Genomic DNA, 17856 nt, shown 5'->3' with positions numbered 1-17856 from the left:
AAAATGTGTTCATAAACCTTAGATATTTATATTAAATTTTTATTAATAGAAAAAGTAATGAATAATCAATTTTAATACTATAATTATATTTTATAAAATTAATAATTATTAAATCTATAAATTTTAAATTTAATAATAATATATAATATATAATAACACAATATTTTAATTTAATCATTTAATAATATGGTAACTAGTGTTATACTTATCAACATCACTAATAAATTTAAATTTAATAATTTGAGAATTTAGATTTTACTTTTAAGTTTTTTTTTATGATTTGAGAATTTAGGTTTTACTGTTAGTTTTTATTGATAATTTTTACTGTTTTTATTGATATTAAATTTTTATTAATATTATTATCTTTATATTAATTTTTAAATTGGAATGGGCTTATATTTATTTAGGTTGCATTTTAAATAAGGTTTAAATTGGGCTTAGGTTTGAGTTTGGGTTTAACTAGTATTGAATTTATATTTGGGTTTGTGTTTGGGTTTAAATATATAGTATATTTAATATGTGTAAATTTGGGTAATTTGGTTTAAATGGTTTTGAATTTCAAAACTGAACCGAATTGGCAAAATCAAATCAATTGATTACCTCACTCGACCTTAATGCATACATATAAACTATTAATATATTAACCGATTATACAATTTGTCAAAAACACCACTTTCACATGTATTAAATATAATACCCCACTTTCGACCCGACCGTTGAATTTAAGATATGAGATGTCACGTTCATTGCTGAAGCAAGTACGGTTTCATTTCAATATTCAAAAGACAAATCATACAGGATAATCAAGTTTTAATACTTATAAAAACATTATTTATCAAAATCTGAGTCATAGGTATGCTTATGAAATCTCTCATGACACTTCATGAATAATTGAGGGACTAAAACGTAAAAACTATCAAAACAGGAGGGTGTTGTCACAGCATCAATGAGTAGTGTTGCAACAATGTGGGTAGTAAGTTTATGTCACGACTTCAAAATGGTTGAGTTGCAACCATGAAGATAGTAACCCGATGTCATGACTTAAAAAGGAAAATGTCGCAAGCATTGATGGTAGAAGGCTTAGTGTTATGACTTCAGCAAAGGCAAGTCGGGACATTGAAGGTAATGGGTTGATGGTCACGACTTCAAACAGGAGAATGTCATGACTATGGGGGAAAAGGCTTAATGTCACGACACCAACGAGAGTGTGTCACCACTATAAGGACAGGTTCCTTAAATTTTGCATCTTTTTCTCTAAACTTGCCAAATACCAATCTCAAACGATCTAAGACCTAAAAACTCAACATAATACATTGTAGGCATTATTTCAAATGTCAAATTACCATCTAATAAACTTGTTACCATATCATATCAACTAAACTTATACACAAGAAAATCATAAAGCTTATTATAACAAAAGGACTTGATCAACAATATATAACAAAGAACTAGACATTTTTTTAGCTATATCATAAAAATGTCAAACTTAACACTTCTATACATAAGTTTGACAATTACTTATAAAAGATATGCATATGTCACAACATTTGATAAAAAAATAAACATACTATTATCGTCTTATGGATAGTGTGGTATCCACCCCAAGCCGGCTTCAAGAATTTCGATAGTTGAGGATTTACACATAAAGAAACAAAAATGGTAGGTAAGCATTCAATGGTTAGTATGTTCAAAATGGAATTTACTATACTTACCTTGGTTATAGGTGAGCATATTAAATGCCAAGTGAACTAAGCACAAATCTAGCTAAACAAGGCACATAACGTTACAAGGCAAAGTAAGCGTATGTAAGCAAATATATACACTCAAAACATAATAACTACAACCAAAAGCATTAAAGGACCATGCCATTACTTATGTGTTTATATAGTTATCAATTCCATCCAATGGGTTACTCATCCATACCATGACAATTATATCTAGAGGGATTCATAAACTGCCATATCGAGTTCATTTTTCATTACTCAAATTCATATGCCATTTAACGTTTCACCCAATGCAACCTTAGTAAAAATGGATTGGGACACAAGTATGAACTACACCATACCAAGATAGCTCAAAAGAGTAATAACTACACCACACCAAGCACGTAAGTGTAAGGCTCAAACGCATCAAAGACATATATATACATAAATACATCCTTCTACCACATCAAGGTCTCCTTAGAGATAATTCGTATTCGATGATCCACAACAAATGCTAAATCATCCAATGACATAAAATATTCTTCATATCACTACCAAAACCTGTACAAGAATGTACATATGAACTTATTGGCATGCCAATTGTATCATATCCTTTCTACCAAGTTTACATGGGCATATATCATTAATGATAACACGTTTAGTTCTAACAATTACATCTTAATTTTCATAATTCATAAGTCGTAGCTTTATACGGAACATATACTTATCATATAACATAATAAAGATCACTGACCCTTTTCTTAGGCATATCTCAACAAGCATTTTACTATGTATATATACATACTTGCATTCCAACTTCACTAGTATCCATTTCATCTTATTCACAATTCATTAATGTTTCCTTGCCAAGCATTTCTAGTTCATTTATTTTTAACATAATTGTAACACCCTAACCCATATCCGTCGTCGGAATAGGGTTACAAGGTATTATTGGACATAGCACAGATCGAGACAGATATTTACTACCTTTCTTGTTTTGAAAGTCAATCTTATTAAGAGACATACATTTTATATTTAATAACAATATAACACAATTTATAAATTTGAACACATGTAAATACTTATAATACATATAATTCATTGAATTGATTAAAGCTCAAATAAGTTTCACAACTTAAAATTTATACATAATTCATGCTTTAAAATTTTAAGTATATCAATGTCTATTATTTACTTACATATTCGAAATAATAATGTGCAATGAAACCATGTTACAAGCATTCAATACGTATATAATTTGAATATTATATGACTTCATCAATATTGGCATTTGCTTCCTGAATACATGCTCAAACATATAATCTTACATTCACATAGCAACCATGTTACATAACCCGTTTTTATTTGTTCTTGTACATATATGCAACATTAAGAATGATATACTATGACCGAACAACTTAACATATTGTATACCATTACTTAAATCACCAAATAATACACCATATCTTACGACAAATGATAGTTCAATAATATACATAATCTACTAAGTCAATTGAATAATAAATATAATTACTATGAACACTTTCGCTTAATATTATACCTATTTTCATTAGATTTAACGAAACCTAATATAAAGCTTAATAACTAAAAACATAAGTAACATTTCACATTTCATAGAACCAAAACATGCATATTTTTCATTTATATGCATACGCATATATGTACATAATTAGACTATTTCCAATGTCCATATTTCATTACCTTAATGAAAATAAACTTTACATATTCGGTTTAGTCTATGTATAATCCAAATCCATAGTATATTTGTATTAAGCTATAAAATAAAAATCATGCTTGTCATTATAAGCCATCCCATTAACCTAATACATATATAGATACACTTAAACTTTCATATCTAAATCAACCTATTCTTTTGTAACATGCCATTACAACTCGATAACAAAACCACAAATCTTAGTTCAATACACACCGAACATACAAACATTCATTCATTTATCCCATTATTATGCCAAATTGTAGTAATTACCAACCTCTTTCAAGCATACTTCAAATTATGAATCACAACCTATACTTACTTAATTACTAAAATCAAACATACCATACATGTCATTTATATATATAGAATGCATAACCTAATCACTTAACTTAACATTATTTATCTTAATAAGTACATCAAACATACTTACCTCAACCACTTAATTGCCAAGACACATGAATGAATACCACCACATACATATATATATATACTTTACCATATAAATACTATCCATAAAAAATTTAACCATGATTAAAGTATACTTAAGCCACAATTCAACCACAACCGAACACAAATAAGAAAATTAAGCCATTTTTGCATGGCTTTGATACATACACTTTCGAATTAGGCTATCTCCAAAACTAGTCTATACATGCCATAGTTCCAAAAGAAATTTCAGATTATAAGATATCGTAGTTAGTCGATAGAGTGATAGGCTTTACTGATGAATCCCCGAGCTCGTAACGATTTCAAAATCTATAAAACAGAGGTAAACAAGTACAAACATACAGTAAGCTATTTGAAGCTTAGTAAGTCGTAAGCATAAACATGTATATTAACTATGGCTAGTAACATTTAACTAGTAAAGATAAAGTCACAGAATTTACAATGTATAAGAATATCCTTTAGTGCTACAATGCCATACTTTGATTTCATACACAAGATATATATATTCGAATGTAACCTTTCATAAAAGAAATTTTAAACTTTCACCTTGAACATTATATTTAACACCATAGGCCGAATCATATACATATATATCAAATATGTTAATTCAAAAATTATATTCCCATACCTTATATAATTACAAAGAAACAACTTACCTTATTTTCATACATACAATTAACCAACACATACCTGAATATATAACTCAGTTACATATCCGTCTTTGTTTAACATTGCCCGATGAAACGTTCGGAATTAAAAAGGATACACGGATAGTCGGATAGCTTAAACAATATCGACGTCCCAGACGTGGTCTTACATGTGTTCTTAGATCGATGCCATTGTCCCGGATAGGGTCTTACACGTAAACACAAGTCGATGCCAACGTCCCAAACATGGTCTTACATGAAAACACATATCGAAAATCCTATGTCATGACATATGTGTCCTATCTATTCCTAGGGTTCGTACGGGACTTTCAGACATTGAATCTCGATCGGATCGAACTTGAAATATAGCTCCTTTGCTCAATACACATTCGGCCATACACAAATATATTCACAAAAATTCCATTCATCATGTAACATTTATATATTATCAAATTTAACGACATTTATATGCTTATAGACTTACCTCGGATATCGACGGATGAAATCAACTAATCGACTACTTTCGACTTCCCTCGATCTAATTCAATTTTCTTCGATTCTCGACCTAAACATATTCAAATTTAACCCTTTTATTCACCAAATCATTGAATTTAATCCAAAAACACATAAATGGGAAAATTACCATTTTGCCCCTAATATTTTACACTTTTTGCAATTTAGTCCCTATTGCATAAAACACAAAATACACAAAATATCACAACAACATAGTTAGGCTGAATCTTCCTTGAATTCATAAAAGTCCATGCATTTCACTTATTTTACATTTTAGTCCCTCAATTTATTATTTTTGCAATTTAACCCTAATTACTCAAAATCATCAAAAATTTCAATTCACAACATATATTTCATAATCCATCATAAAAAACAATTATTCATCAATGGAATAACTCAAAATATTCATCAAAATCAAAAATTCTAGCATGGGTCGGATAGTACTCGAAGCAACGATCTCAAAAACATAAAATTATCAAAAACCGAGCTAGAACTCACCTTGAATCAAGCTCAACAATGGCCGAATACCCTAGCTTTGTTTCTTTGTTTTCTTTTGTTTAGTTTTGGCTAGGAGAAAGATGATAATGGCTTCATTTTTTTTACCATATATTATCATATATTTTTTTAGTTTACTAATTTAACCTTATATTAATAAACAATAAACATACATATTTTAACGTTATTCTTGTCCTTTGCCGCCCACTATCTATATATTGGCCTTATTACATCATAAATTCTCTATTTTATAAAGACAACAACAATTAGGTACTTTTAGATTTAACCCCTAAATTTTCATTTTACGCGATTAAGCCATTTTCTTTAATCGGCCACTCAAACGACAAAATTAAAACACGAAAATTTCACACAATTAAATTCACACATAATAAACACAGAAAATAATATTAAAATATTTTTTAGACTCGAATTTGTGGTCCCGAAATCACTATTCTGATTATTGGTCGAAATCGGACTGTTACAATAATACATACTACTAATATTATGAACTAAAGAATTCACACAAGCATGCATAACAAACAAGGAAAGATAGTAAGTTCCACGACAACTTACCTTCCAAAACACAAAAATGAGTAGGTTTCTCTTAAGACTTAATCAACAACTTTTGTAACAGCCCAATTTTCAGTAGTGTCAGAAACAGTGGTTCGAGATTAGTAAATCATACAAGTGAGCTCGTAAATTTTATTATATAGTGTTTATGAGTCGATTGTGAATTTAGGAAGGCTTATGAATTAGTGAATTATACTTTAGAAATATTTGTTAGCTTAATTATTTTGAAAACGAGGTATCGAGACCTCGATTTTATAAACCGAGCTGTAAATATTTTTATAAATATTTAAAAGTGTCATTAAGGTAGTATTAAAGTTTCATTATAAAATTTTAATGTTTCGATAGTTAATTAACTAAAAGGACTAAATTGAAAAAGGTGCAAAACTTACTAATTAAAGAAATAGTGATTAAATGGCTTAATTAATGAACAAAGGAGAACTTAAGGAGGAATTATGCCTAAAATAAAGGCATGAGGTGGCATAAGCAGAAAAGAAAACAAAAATCATGTGATTAAAGGAAAAATTGTAAATTTTGTGAAATTAACTTAAATAAATTGAATTCTAAACTTTTCTAGGCTATTCTTCTTCTAATTTTCAATCTAAAATGCCATTTAAGGTCCTCTAAGCTGTTTTTTCATATTTTTGCATCATGTGAGTTCAATTCTTGCTATTTTCTTATAATATTTTTGTTTTTAAGACTTTTACAATTAGGTCCAACTATCTAATTCATTAGTTTTTTATTCTATGGGAAATTTTAAAGAAACCATTGATTAGTGCTGGATTTTTATGATGAAACAACATGAATTTGAAGTTTTAATTTTGTTATATGAAGATTTTATCAAGTAATTTCAATAGAAATTGATTATAGGACCAAATTGTGAAAAGATTAAATCTTAGGGTTTGGTATTAAAGTATGTTTATTAAAGGCTGTGTAATAGCTTATAATATTTATATAAAGTGTTAATTTATAAAAATTAGCTCATTTGATGAGTTAATTGGTGAGGGACTAAATTACAAAAATTGTAAAAGCTAGGGTAATTGTGTAATTTCAAAATTTGAAGGGTAAAAATTTTGAAGTGGACTGAAATTGAAATATATGCTAATGAATGAAAAATTTTACATTTTAGATCAAGAGCTCGTAGATCAACGAGAAAAAGGAAAATTAACCGAGTAGTCTCTAAACTACTACCAATTTTACAATCCAACCCAAGTAAGTTCATATGGTTAAACTTTCATGATTATTTGTTAATTTAGGAATGGTATAATATATTTATTCATATTTTTTTGTTGAAATTAAGATTATTGTAAAAGTATGAAAATTGAATTGAATGTTTAAAATGAGTAGAACGCAGGATTGAGTACGATCGTTCCGTAGCAAAGAATGAATTGACGGATAAGACCATGGTTGGACCATGCCAATGTTTAAATGTAAGATCATAGCTGGGCTATGTCATTTTAATGAAAAGACCATAACTGGGTTATGGTGCCTTGAACTTAAGACCATGGTTGGACCGTGGCAGTATAGATACAAGTGTAAGACTATAGGTGGATTATGACATTCTGATGATAAGACCATAACTGGGTTATGACACTACAAATGTAAGACCATGGAAGGGCCATGGCAATACATGTGTAAGACCATAGTTGGACTATGGCATAAAAAGAACGATGTACTCATATCCGTAAGCCGTTCTTTGATTCAGTAAGAAATGGTAAGAGACTTATGTGATTGAATTGAAAGATTTATATATTATTATTGATATTGATCTGAAGGAAGTGTGTTTATTGATTATATTGTATTTGACAGGGAAAAATGTATAATTTATTTACAATTTAATTTATTATAGATCAATGTTTAACCTATTGAACTTACTAAGCTTCATTAAGCTTACTCGTGTTGTTTAATGTTCTTGTAGATTAACGTGTAGTTGAAAGATTGGATCAACACATCAAGCTACACTATCCAGTTTATTTCGGTAGTTTTTGCAATGTAAATTTTGGTTTATAGGGTTGGTTTGGCAATGAAATAGTTTGAATTGTGGTTGTGAATCTTAAATGTTTGCATGTATGTAATTAGTAGTAGAATTTGATAAATCAATGAAATGAGTTAAATAGGTAGGTATAAGTAAATGAAATATTTGTGATGTTATGTCATGTTGAGAACATGTTTTAGCTTGTATTGATTGCTTGGTTGGGATATATTGGTGTATGTGAATGTTGAGTGCAGGTTAATGTCAAAATGGGTGAGAAAAGTGGCCTTAAAATGACCTATTTTTGTCCACATGGGCAGAGACACGTGCGTGTGTCTCAGCTGTGTATGACACACGGCTTGGCACATGGGCGTGTAGTCTGGCCGTGTGTCCCCTACACCTTGAATTTCAAAACAGAATACCCAGGTTTTTACACACAGCCTAGCACACGGGTGCGTGGCTTGGCCATGTGACCTCTGCACCTTGCACACGACCTAGCACACGGGCGTGTGGTTGGCCATGTGACCCAATTCAGAGAGTTACACGGGATGGGACACGGTCGTGTGCCTCATATCAAATGCCCACACGACCTAAGACACGGGCGTATCTCCTCACATGGCCGGCCACATGGGTGTGTGTCCCCTGCTTCTAAGAAAATTTTTGAGATTTTGGGAAAAATTCCCTGAGTACCCAGTTTAGTCCCGATTCACTTCTAAGGTGAATATTGGGCCTCAAGGGTCCATCTAAGGGACAATATGAGTGTTATATGATTGATTCTTAATATGTGTAACAAAGGTTGGGAAATGTTCGTATTTAATTTGTAAAGTTCGGTAATGCTTTGTAACCTTGTTCTGGTGATGGATAAAGGTTAGGGGTGTTACAACTTTAGTCTTTCATTTGTTTGCTTCACTTCTTGTAACACCCCTAACCCGTATCCATCGCCATAATAGGGTTATAGAGCATTACCAAAGTTTACAAATTAATTTACAAACATTTCATTTCATCAAGCATTCATATTTATAACCAATCAAAATCAAAACATTAATGAGCTAACGTTGGCCAATTTAACTTATTCATGCCATTTTAACCAGAATCAAATCATCCAAAATTACTAATAGAACCAATAGATAGTGTGATATATCTCTGACAAGCTTCCAATCCAATCGAGCTTCCGATAATCATTGCAATACATCTAATAATTATACATATTACCAATAAGAATTCAATTCCAATAATAAAGCACATATTTATATAATATTCATCACCAAATGACATTCACTTTAATTAAAATTATACAGAATAGTTCATACGAACTTACAAAGCTAAATTGTAGAAATACCAAAATTTAGGGACATTTTGGTAATTTTTACTTTCTCAATTTCCACTCAATCTTAATCTAAATTAATATTTCATTCAATTTATTAATTTAAATAATAAAACAATTCATTTTATGCAATTTGGTCACTTTTTGATATTTTTACAAATTTAACCTTAAAATTTTACTTTTATTCAATTTAGTCCATGATCCTAAAACATGCAAATTAGCCGCTTTTTAATGAAAACTCATGCTAGTTGAATAATTATATATTTTCCTCCTCCTCCTCTCCATTCCACATCCTTAATGTGTATAACATGCTTATATATAACATTATCTATAATTTCACTATTTATTTATATGTTCATTCAAAGCTGTCCACTTGAGTCACAGTCACCAAATTATTTATATCTTGAGCTACGAAAATCTGAATTAAGATAAAATAAATTTATATGAAACTAGACTCACATATATTCTTACCATAAAATTTTCAGAATTTATGGTTTAACCAATAAGTGCAGTTTATTCTTTAAAGTCATCCCTGTTCTACTATCTGACAGTTTCGACCCTTCTTGACTAAAAATTAATTATCTCCTAGTACGAGATTTGGATGATGTTAAAATTTGATTTTATTGAAAATAGACTCATTAAGTATTTAAACATATAAATTTAAGCCACTAATTATTTTTCTAAAATTTTTGATGATTTTCCAAAGTCAGAACAGGGGAACCCGAATTCATTCTGACATTGTCTCACAAAATTTATTATATCTCATGATTTACAATTCCATTACTTACACCGTTTCTTCTATGAGAAACTAGACTCAATAATATTTAATTTCATAGTTTTTTTCATCCTCTAATTCAATCTCCACAATTTATGGTGATTTTTCAAAATTAACCTACTGCTCTTTGTTCAAAACTATTTTAGTGTAAGATGTTGATTACTAAGTTTATAACTCCCTTATTCCCTTTCTCTATAATATTTCTCATCAGTTTTACTTATTTCCTTCACTAATATATCAAGAACATAAGACCTTATATAAGAAAACTCTACTATAACATCATTTCTATGCTTTTTCAATAATATCAAACTTAAAAATATATTGAAATCTTGATGTTCTTACCTTGTCCTATTAGTTTCAACCTTTAACTTGATTTTCTCTCTCCTCCAGCTTCTCTTTCTTGAATCTAATTTGATATTCTAGCTCCCCATAGTCTCCTTGTTATCTTTCTCTCTTGATAGATATGGAAATTCTTTTGATTTCTAGGTAAAAATGGTGAATTTTTGGTGCAAGGACCAAATTGTAAAGAAAGCAAAACTTTCTTTCCTTCTCTCTTCTTCTCACGCTGGTGCATGGGAAAAAATGGTGGGATGTTGATTCTTCATCTTCCTTTTCTTATATATATACTAAATAAAATAATAAAATAATAAAAAATAATAAAATATTATTTAAAAATTAAATTAAAATATTAATAACCTAATATTTATTTAATTAATTAATCTAAAATATCTCCACATCATCATTGCCTTCTAGATTTCTCTCTCTTCTAATTTACCATTTTTCCTTTATAATCTTTAAAATTCCATCATTGAGTCATCACTTAATTTGATAAAATTACGATTTAGTCTTTCAAAATTCTTCACATTTTCAATTTGGTCCTAATTCATCCGTTTTCCTTAGTTTCTATATTATTTCACCCTTAAAATATTTTCACCATTGGTCCTTTAACTTTTCATATTTACACTTTACCCCTCAAATTTTGAGTATTTACTCTTAATCAACAAAACTTTTTCACTTTTGCGATTTAATCTTTTTTGAATTAATATATCATAATATACTTCCCAATGTTGTCATAACTCAAAATTTCCTTTTTTCATTTTATTTCCTTATTTTACTATATCAAGGATACGTACTTTCTTCTGTAGTAATTTTCGGGGTATTACAGTAGTAATTTTCATGATATTACACTTCTTTCCAATTCATTCTCTATACAAGTATATAGACACACAATCAATGGAATAAGTTAGACATGTAATAGCCATTCAATGGCTCACCAACAATAATGTCATAAGATGTATGACCCTATTTAACCCTTTTGAATCCTAATGTCCGAAATAATTGTATTTTTCGATATTTAACATCGAATAAAATCTAATTTCATATTCTTTCATTAGGGACCTTACACTTTTAGTCTATAGCATAATCTCCTAACAACTTTCACTTTATTCAATTTGGCATGTAATGTCATAAAATTATCTATAAAACTTAACTTAATTTCTAACTTAACCTTTAACATACCAAGCTCTCATGATTCAAATTTCATAAAAATTTTAAGGAAAGAACTTAATTACCTTGATTAATTTTGGATCACAATGAAAAGAAGAAGAAGTTTTCCTTCTTCTTTTTAGGGCATGGACAACTAAATCAAAGGGAAAGATGATGATGTTGTCATCTCTTACTTATGAATATATATATACTTAGAATAATATTTAATTAGTTTAACAAATCATGCTTTGTTTAATAAATTTAAGTTTATTTTCTATATTATAGTTATAATAGATGATTAAGTGGATTTCATCATCCACTTCCACTATCTTATACAAAGCAATGGTTTAATAACCATTTGGATCCTTTGGTTAATTGTCAATCGGGTCTTCAACCATTTCCCAATTTAAAATTCAATAATGATTTAACTTTTACAATTTAGTCCCTGAACTTTAATTAATGATTTTCTTGATTTAATTACTCAATCATTCATTAATACATTCATTTTAACTTCATAAATCCTCCTATTATAATCTCATGGACTAGGTTTACAATTTGGGTTCTAAAATAGTATTTTCTGACATTTGTTAAAATTGGGTCGGTACATTAAATATAGAAGCAAAGTTAGAACCATCAACATATAATTCCTTAATATGTTCAAATCCTAGAATGCCAACACTCAAAGTAGTTATTAAGGAATATCTTCTGGATAAATCATCAACTACAACATTATCATTTCTTTTACTTATATTTAATTACATATGGGAAAATCTCAATAAACTCGACCAACTTAGCATGCCTTTTATTTAGCTAACCTTGACCCTTTAAGTGATTAAGAGATTTATCATCAGTACAGATGAAAAACTCCTTTGGAAGCAAGTAGTGTTGCATATGTCAAATGCTCGAACTAAGGCATAAAGTTCCCTATCATAGGTAGAATAATTTAGATAGTGTCATTCAACTTTTCACTAAAAAATGCAAATAGGTCTCTTTTCTTACATCAAAATTGCACCAATCCCAACACTAAAAGCATTACATTCAAGTTAAAAAATGTTAGAAAAACATGTTACTTTAATATTTGTGCACTATATAATTAAACTTTCAAGGTGTTGAAAGTCATGTCTTACTTTTCACCCGATTTAAATCCCACATCCTTTTTAATTATTTCGAGCAAAGAGGAAATAACAATGGATAAATCTTTCCCAAAACGATGATAAAAACTAGCAAGTCCATAGAAGGATCTCACCTCGAAAATCGACTAAGGAACATGCCTCACAAAAGACTTACATTTTATTCATTAACTTTGATACATTTAGCACTAATAACAAAACCTAAAAAGATTAATTTATTGATGCAAGAAGTACACTTTTTAAGATTAGCAGAAAGTTGTTGTTCCTTAAAACTTTTAATACTAATATAACATGTTCAACATAATCATTAATACAAGTATCTATAGATTGGTATACCATCAAAGTAAACCACAACAAATTTCCCTAAGGCCTTAAAACACGATTCAACTATCTCAAAAATAACTAGATGTATTAGTCAAATCAAAAGACATAACTAACCATTCATAATGTTCATATTTAATTTTAAAAGCACTTGTCCATTCGTTTTCTTCTTTAATTCTAATTTAATGATAACCACTTTTTAATATCTATCTTAATGAAAATAGAAACACTATGCATATATTTGATGGTACCAATAATAGCTCTACAATCAATGAACTTTAGAAAACTATCAGCTGTTTTAGGTACCAATAATATCATAATTGCGTACGGGCTTAAGGTTTCTCAAACTAATCCCTTCTCTAAAAGTTCTTCCACTTGCTTTTGTAATTCCTTTTCCTCCTCAAGATTACTTTGACAAGCTAGTTTATTTGGAATAATGGAACTAGGAATGAAGTCAATTTGATGTTCAATACCTCAAAAAGGTGGCAATCCTTTAGGCGTCTCTTTGGGAAACCTATCGGCATAATCCTATGAAAAACATATAAAGAAACTAGAATTTTTTTTTGTTAAGGTTAGATAAGGTTAGAAAATTTTCCTTAAACCTAAGTAGGAAAAATGTTTGTTTCAAATTAAAGGTTTTCCTAACATCTCTCTCCTTATAAAATAGCTTGATCTATTTGTCCTCTGCTTTTTTTTTCATAAGAGGATGCACATACCATTGGATCATTATTTTGCCTTTTTCCTTTAGTGGTCTCTTTTTTCTCAACCTTTTTCGAAGTGTTTTCCTTACTTCCCTTTACCTTCTCACAAAATATCATCATCTTGAGTTGACTTCGGTATACATATTTAGGAGATAGCGGAGTCAACGTGTTTCTTTCCTTTGAAGATGACAGAATAACGGTTCAATTTACCATGATGAACCACATCTCAATTGAAACCAGTATGGTCACCTTAAAAGTAGATGGCTAGCATGCATGGAAATTACATCATACCAAATCTCGTAAGTATAATTTCCAATTTTAAAAGAAATTAAAGAATGTTTAATTACCTTAACTTCAATTAAGCCATTGAAGATTGTATAGAGTGTACTCAACACATTAGCACAACTTCCACTATCAAAGATGAGTGAACAAAGTTTACATTGGATTAGGCTTTGAGTACGGATATATTATCTCTTTGTTTCGAGCTGTCTCCACCCCCCCCCCCTTTTATGCATTCAACATGTTGTGCACAATTAAGCTTTGAGAATCACAATATTCATCTTCTTCAATGAATGCTTCGAAGAATTTTTCTTTAATTTCATGATTAATTTTGACATCTTCTTTTCGGAATAGGGCATCTTCATATTTGTTTTCTAAACAAGAATAATTTTCATTATCATTTTGAATGTACACGATTCTTTTATTTAGGTGATCCAATTGATTCAACCAGTTTGATCGATTGAATTGATAATCGAAAAGACTCAACCGGTAATCGTGAGACTCGATTGGTTCAATCTCCGATCTAGTTTTCAGAACATTTTTTTTTATTGGCCATGAAATGTTTTACTGACCACTTTTCCATTTTGAATTTTTTTTACTTATAAAAAATATATAATATTTATTTTAGAAAACTAAAATTTTATCGTCTCTTTACAATATTATACATTTCTTTTATTTTTTACAATAAGGACCCAAAATAACTCCTTTTATATTCCTAATTTTCCCTTTTATAAAATTTTTGAAAATTTTATTAATTTTCATTAACAAAGTGGTCTCCCAATTTTTAGTATATATAAAGTTTTGAATTCAAAACTCCATTATTCCATGGGCATAACCAAACTACTGGTCACCTAGCATATGTTATGTCAAAGACTCTAAAAGACTTATAGTACATTAGTTCCACATCGAAGAAGAAAAAGTGAGGTTTTGGGCATATAGGCGAGAGTGCATTGCATATCAAACATGTTTCTTAGGAAGAAGGTACTGCTCATGTTAAGTGGTATATGGGCAGCCCTTTATTGTTCAATTCCTTACTGGCTGGATAGTAAAAAATGCGAGAGAAGCTTATCATGATAATGGCCTCGTGACACAAACATATGGGAAAAAATTCCTTAAATAAAGAGTTCTTAATCATAATTCAATTTTCTGCCGTACTTAATTTTTTTTATATTGTTGTTCATACAGTAAAACCGTATCGCATTTAAAGTGGTCGATCAAAGTTATATGACACTAACAATACCAATATCATATTGACTCCAAACAGAAGATGCTTAATTTGCCAGAATCAAGAACATCATCACTATTAATGCTTTTCTTTTCTTATCTTTTTTTGTTCCACATTGGATTGGTTTAAGCATACCAAATATCCCACGTAAGGATTATGCTTTAATATCATACTGGAAGAAACAATGATATTAAGAAAAAAAAAAAAGTGAATACCTCTAATAACCTCAACAAATCTCCCACCTTCCGGGACCACAAAGCCTCTTCCAATCTCCATCTACTAACTTGTGTGCTTTTTATGATTCTAATTATTCCAATTGTATATACGTCCACCATACCTGTAAACTTCCTTCCTACCTTATGCATATAATACTTTTAACAAATTTTTGGGGATTCAGGATTATGATTATGATTATGAACATTGATCTCTACAACAAGCAACCAATATGTTGTTCTCCCATTATTTACCTGTTCCTGGGCTTGAGGTGGTCCATGAACTTCTCCTGTTCAGTAAGTGCATGGCGAAAATGGCATCGATGCCCATAGGGACAGACATCACCAGCAAGAACCATCCTGCAAACCTCAGTCTTGTAGCGAGGGTGGCGGATTACAGGGCGGAGCTCTTCAATGCCGTGAGCAAATTGGCAGTGATCGCCATAAGGACAGGCACCAGTCTCTTGCCATTTGTTACAGAGTTCAGTTTTGAACATGCCTTGGTTGTACACTTCCAATTCAAGCGGCTCTTCCTCCTTCTTTCCGCCCTGAACGTACACCTTCTGCTGCACATTCACCTAAAAGGATTAGTCAGCATTTCCATTTTAAGGACTGAAGGAGAACAAGAATCAAATGTAAACCTATTACTGTTCGCATTTACTATTATATATATAAATGAATAATTTCATTTTAATTTCTAATTTACGGCCAGCGGCCACAAGACTGTTCATAAATACACAAACCTTACATGTCCAAGCACATTTCTTGATAAGGGTAACAAGTTTGGGACTGTTTCACTAGATTTCAGTTACGCTGCCCGTGAATCCGGAGATTGGAAGTAAAAGAGTTTAAATTCTCTGAATTAACAGTAAATGTGAACCCTAGTTTTACTCGCTTAATAAATTGTCTAAACTATGCAATTGTCATCTTATAGTGCCAAAATAGAGGACAGTAACAGACTCGGTTGAATTAGGTTCTTGCCAAAGCCCCCAAACAATTTTATTTATTTAAAAAAATAAAAATTAAAGGAAAGAGAGTAGTCTTAAATAATGAAACTCGCGTCTTAACATGATTGATTTAGTTAGCTTATTGCTTCATTGCCAAGCCAAAGAAGGCATTCATTAAATAAAATAAAAACAAAAGGGAATACTAGTGGCAATTACGAATTTGCATCCAAACAGAACTAGAAAAAGAAAAAGAAAAAGAAAAAGAAAAAGAATCAAACTCACCGCTCCACTGAGTTGAGAGGTATTTCCAGTCCGAGTTGGTCCACGAGTTTTACCACGATGACTCGCTCCAGCTTGATTCATCATCTTCAGATATCCATTAGACCTAACAGATATGCTCTTAGGTAACATGACCCGCTCCACGTCCACCGCACCACCTTCCATCACACTCGTCGGACTCTCATCAGAAACATCTACCTCTCCTCCACCGCCACTACCGAGACAAAGTCCTCGCAACGCGTTCACCAACTCAAACGGCGTGGTATTGTAATCAGATGATGAAAAGTGGTTCTGCACAGAGGCTTGGATCAGTGCGCTGAGTTGCTTGTTGAGGTCTCGGTTGGCAGATCGAAGGGAGGTATTCTCTTGGCGGAGGGCCTCGGCTTCCTTTGCAGCTTCACGGAGGCGAGTGAGGCAGAGGTTGTGGCGGTTGATCATATCTTGATGTTGTTGCATGAGGATGCGAGGATGGTAAAGAGCGAAGACAGAAGCGGCGGAAGTGGAGGACGAGGTGGTGGAGGAAGAGAAAACTCCGTCGCTCTGGTGATCTTTCGATTGCTTGGCTGCGAGGTCGCCATAGACGGTTGCAAAATTGTCGTTTTGCATTTCCGAACGAAGCTTGGAAAAGCTTTTAGGAATAACAGAAAAAAAATCTAAAAAAAATGATATCGAATAAAAAACATCAGAAAGTAGATTTCATTGAAATTGAGAAAATTTGACGCTCACCTGAACCTTAACTGTAACACTAGTGATTTTCTCTTCAGAACAGCGAAAGAGAGTGAGTGAGAAATCTCTTTTTTGATATATATAATATATATGTATTCTTTTTGTTTGTTTGGAGAGAGGCAAAAGAAGAAAAGGAAAGTGGAAGAAGAAGAAGACTGGTTTATTATAGCAAGAGAGAATTGGAGGGAAGGAAAAAGTTGATGGTTTCTAAAACCGTTTAAACAGAATTACCCTTTGCGCTCGATTGGATTTTCAAACCATTATTAAGCATTTCCTTAAGGGTATTTAAGTCATTTGCTTAATCTAATTTGTGATTCTCTAATCGATTAAACGTCGTTGGATGGAGTGGGTCGCCTGATTTCATCAAAAA

At 30.8% G+C, this 17856-nt stretch overlaps 1 protein-coding gene across 3 annotated transcripts; it reads right to left on the bottom strand.

Annotated features, from left to right (window-relative positions):
• Nucleotides 1-15372: 15372 nt before the first annotated feature.
• Nucleotides 15373-17812, bottom strand: LOC105764252 (zinc finger CCCH domain-containing protein 15). 3 transcript variants are annotated; one of them, XM_012582772.2, is made up of 3 exons: nucleotides 17487-17812; nucleotides 16764-17388; nucleotides 15373-16112 (listed from the first exon to the last, which is right to left on the bottom strand). In XM_012582772.2, the coding sequence occupies exons 2-3, from the start codon at nucleotides 17364-17366 to the stop codon at nucleotides 15786-15788; spliced, it is 930 nt and encodes a 309-aa protein (XP_012438226.1). In that variant the 5' UTR covers nucleotides 17367-17388; nucleotides 17487-17812; the 3' UTR covers nucleotides 15373-15785. The 3 variants fall into 3 exon arrangements, with proteins under 3 accessions (XP_012438226.1, XP_052481347.1, XP_052481348.1); XM_052625387.1 differs by having other exon boundaries at nucleotides 15373-16100; XM_052625388.1 differs by having other exon boundaries at nucleotides 15373-16097.
• Between the last annotated feature and the right edge of the window lie 44 nt (nucleotides 17813-17856).

This window comes from Gossypium raimondii, chromosome 12 (assembly GCF_025698545.1).
Source record: "Gossypium raimondii isolate GPD5lz chromosome 12, ASM2569854v1, whole genome shotgun sequence".
In the NCBI taxonomy this organism is placed as follows: Eukaryota; Viridiplantae; Streptophyta; class Magnoliopsida; order Malvales; family Malvaceae; genus Gossypium; species Gossypium raimondii.
Note: the sequence above shows the minus strand (reverse complement) of the source record. Positions and strands in the feature narration are given on the sequence as shown.

Coding starts and splice junctions, on each gene's coding strand:
- LOC105764252 (XM_012582772.2), bottom strand. CDS start 17,366: ATGCAAAACGACAATTTTGCAACCGTCTATGGCGACCTCGCAGCCAAG. Junction 16,113..16,763: donor CCTCTCAACTCAGTGGAGCG/GTGAGTTTGATT, acceptor TAATCCTTTTAG/GTGAATGTGCAGCAGAAGGT.